Source organism: Coffea eugenioides, unplaced genomic scaffold (assembly GCF_003713205.1).
Source record: "Coffea eugenioides isolate CCC68of unplaced genomic scaffold, Ceug_1.0 ScVebR1_2430;HRSCAF=3456, whole genome shotgun sequence".
In the NCBI taxonomy this organism is placed as follows: domain Eukaryota; kingdom Viridiplantae; phylum Streptophyta; class Magnoliopsida; order Gentianales; family Rubiaceae; genus Coffea; species Coffea eugenioides.
The window spans coordinates 28,126-30,824 of NW_020862917.1; the positions used below are offsets into that span (position 1 = coordinate 28,126).

At 40.8% G+C, this 2,699-nt stretch overlaps 1 protein-coding gene across 1 annotated transcript; it reads left to right on the forward strand.

The window, feature by feature from the left end:
* Positions 1-240: 240 nt before the first annotated feature.
* Positions 241-2,647, forward strand: LOC113756622 (transcription factor GTE8-like; the record flags this gene model as incomplete). Its single annotated transcript, XM_027300254.1, has 3 exons — positions 241-2,248; positions 2,377-2,425; positions 2,525-2,647. Coding segments are annotated over exons 1-3 (1,402 nt in total), but the record flags the coding sequence as incomplete, so codon positions are not given.
* Positions 2,648-2,699: the final 52 nt, after the last annotated feature.

The following is a 2,699-nucleotide window of genomic DNA, read 5'->3' on the forward strand; positions in this document are numbered from 1 at the left end:
TGACATCTGAGTCACTGACTCAGCCGTTGGATCAGCCGCAAACCGACAACAAGCGGCCCAGATATCGTGAAAGGCGGTGGGAATAGCAATCCGCTACCGCTTTATAAAGTAGCCAATACAATGCTAACGTCGCTACTTTTCGTGATTGCCTCTCTCTCTCTCTCCAATAACGAAGGTCTGCCCTCTCTCTCCCTCAAAAAAAAAAAAAAAAAAAAAACAAAAAAACTACCACTACTAAGTAGAGTTGTGGGTAACTATTAGTAATCGAAGTTCACAAGTCAAGGTTTTGTCGAGCTTCCTTAGCCTCCAGCTACTTTTTTTTTTTTTCTTTTTTGGCTTCTCTTTATCCACTCTCCCTGCCTCCAATTCAAGGGATTTAAGATTCTAGGGTTTTCAAGTTCCCTATTTTGCATCCGAATTTTATACAGAAACAGGCAGAATTAAAGGCCGGCCGGCTTACAAGTAGGTCCTCCAATTATTTGTTGAGGTTGATCTAGGGTTTTGGCATCGCTTCATCAGTTGTAGTTTCTTGCTGAATTTATCTGGTTTCCTGCTCGAACCTCTAATAGTACCAAGAGAATTTTGATTCTTGGAACTCCAGGAGGGATCTGGGCCAAGGTAATTGGGTTAAAGTGAATTATTCTTCATTTGTTGTATAATTTAAGTGCAATATTCAAGTTTCTCGAGTTGCGACAAGCCTCAATCAGATTATATTCGGTCTCTCTCTGTTTGTTTTCTTTTTGTGTATTAATTGCGTTCGGCGCATTCGAATCAAGCTAGGACAGCATAAGGGGTGGAGAGAAATTTCTTCAATTGTGGGGGGTTAATTCGATAGTGCTGTAAAATTTTCAATTTCAACGTGTATGTGTTAGTGGCCGTTTTACGATGTGTGGTCAATCCAGATTTTCTTGAGGTCATATTTATGAATTCTCCAAGATTCATTCTATTCAGGGTTGAACTTCTTATATGAACTTGGCTACGAAAAAGACTTGAGTTCGGTGAGGAAGTTCTTGGCACAATGATGGCTAGGAAGGAGAGGTTTCCAGATGTTTATTCTACTGGTGTTCTTCCTAATTATGAATCAGAAGGGTCTGGCAGCTCAGCAAGACTCGAGGCCGAAATTACCGCTTCTGAGGATTCGACTGCACCAAGACAAAAATGGGTGGATATAAATTCTGCTTTACGAGATGGCTTTGATGTACCTGTCCAAGTGGTCCCTTTATCTAAATTGTCTCTATCTGAGAAGAAGAGCTTGATACTAAGGTTAAGATCAGAGCTTGAAAAGATTCGGGTCCTCCAGAGGAAATTCCAATTGCTGAAGACAAATGCTGTTACATTGTCGTCATCTAGCGATATACTTAGCTGTAGCAATGTACAGAGAGCTGCTCCCCCGGTCCTGGATTCCAGGAAATCTTCAGCCCAGGTTTCTAGGTCTGGAAAGAAATCAAGCTCTTCAGGTAATAAGGCACGGGGTTGGAACCGCGGTACTTCAGGGAGGTTCGAGTCTGTGAAACAGGGTACTATCTCAAATTTGAATGTGGGAATGATTAAACAATGCGAGGTCTTGTTGAAAAAGTTAATGTCCCACGAGTATGCATGGGTCTTTAATACTCCTGTTGATATAGTTAAGTTAAACATTCCGGATTATTTCACTGTCATAAAACAACCAATGGATCTGGGGACAATAAAGAGCAAGCTTGGTTCGGGAGTCTACTCAAGTCCGTTGGACTTTCTTGCAGATGTGAAGGTTACTTTCTCAAATGCAATGACGTACAATCCACCAGGAAATGATGTTCATATTATGGCAGACACCATGCAAAAGTTTTTTGAGGCCAGATGGAAAACTCTTGAGAAGAAACTTCCAGGAAATAGTTCACATTCAGTACCTCATAAATCTGAACTTCAAGAGGAGGCTGAAGTAGTTAAGCCAACTGCCCCATCGAAGAAGAGGAAACTCAGTCCATTGCTGCATTCAGTAGTGCAACAACCTGTGAAACCAAGAATGACCGATGAAGAGAAGTGCAATTTAAGCAGAGAATTGGAGAGTTTGCTTGGAGATCTACCTGACAATATTGTTGACTTTTTGAGGGAGCAAATTTCTAATGCAGGGGAATCTGGAGAAGATGAGATTGAGATTGATATTTATGATCTGAGTGAGGATGTTTTGTTCACATTAAGAAAGCTTTTGGATGAATATTTGAAAGAGAAACAAAAGAATGATGCAAAAGCTGAACCTTGTGAGATAGAGGTAGTAGTCGTCATTCTACGCTCTAGTATTTTCTTGGGGTCAAAGAAATAAAAGTTACATGTGCCTTGTTATATGATTGCAATGCCTTTGCCTTTATGATGACTGTGTTGTTCCATTCTCTGTTTCAGCTGCCTAATGAATCAGGGCTCAGTAGTTCATCCATGCAAGTCGACAAAGGTGGTTATTCCCTCTAGTCTTATCGTGCCTTAGTAAATGACACTGGCTGCTCAGTGTTTATAAACCTTGTAATGTATTATTGTTATTTTGGTTCATTAGGAAATGATCTTGTTGATGAGGAAGTTGATATTGGAGGGAATGAGCCCCCTGTCTCAAGCTACCCTGCAGTTGAGATTGAGAGAGATGGCGGTCTGAGGAGTAACAGGTCCAATTGTAAATCAGGTTTGTTGCCCCTTTGTCATGGAATTCTTGTGCTGTTACCATGCAAATTTGT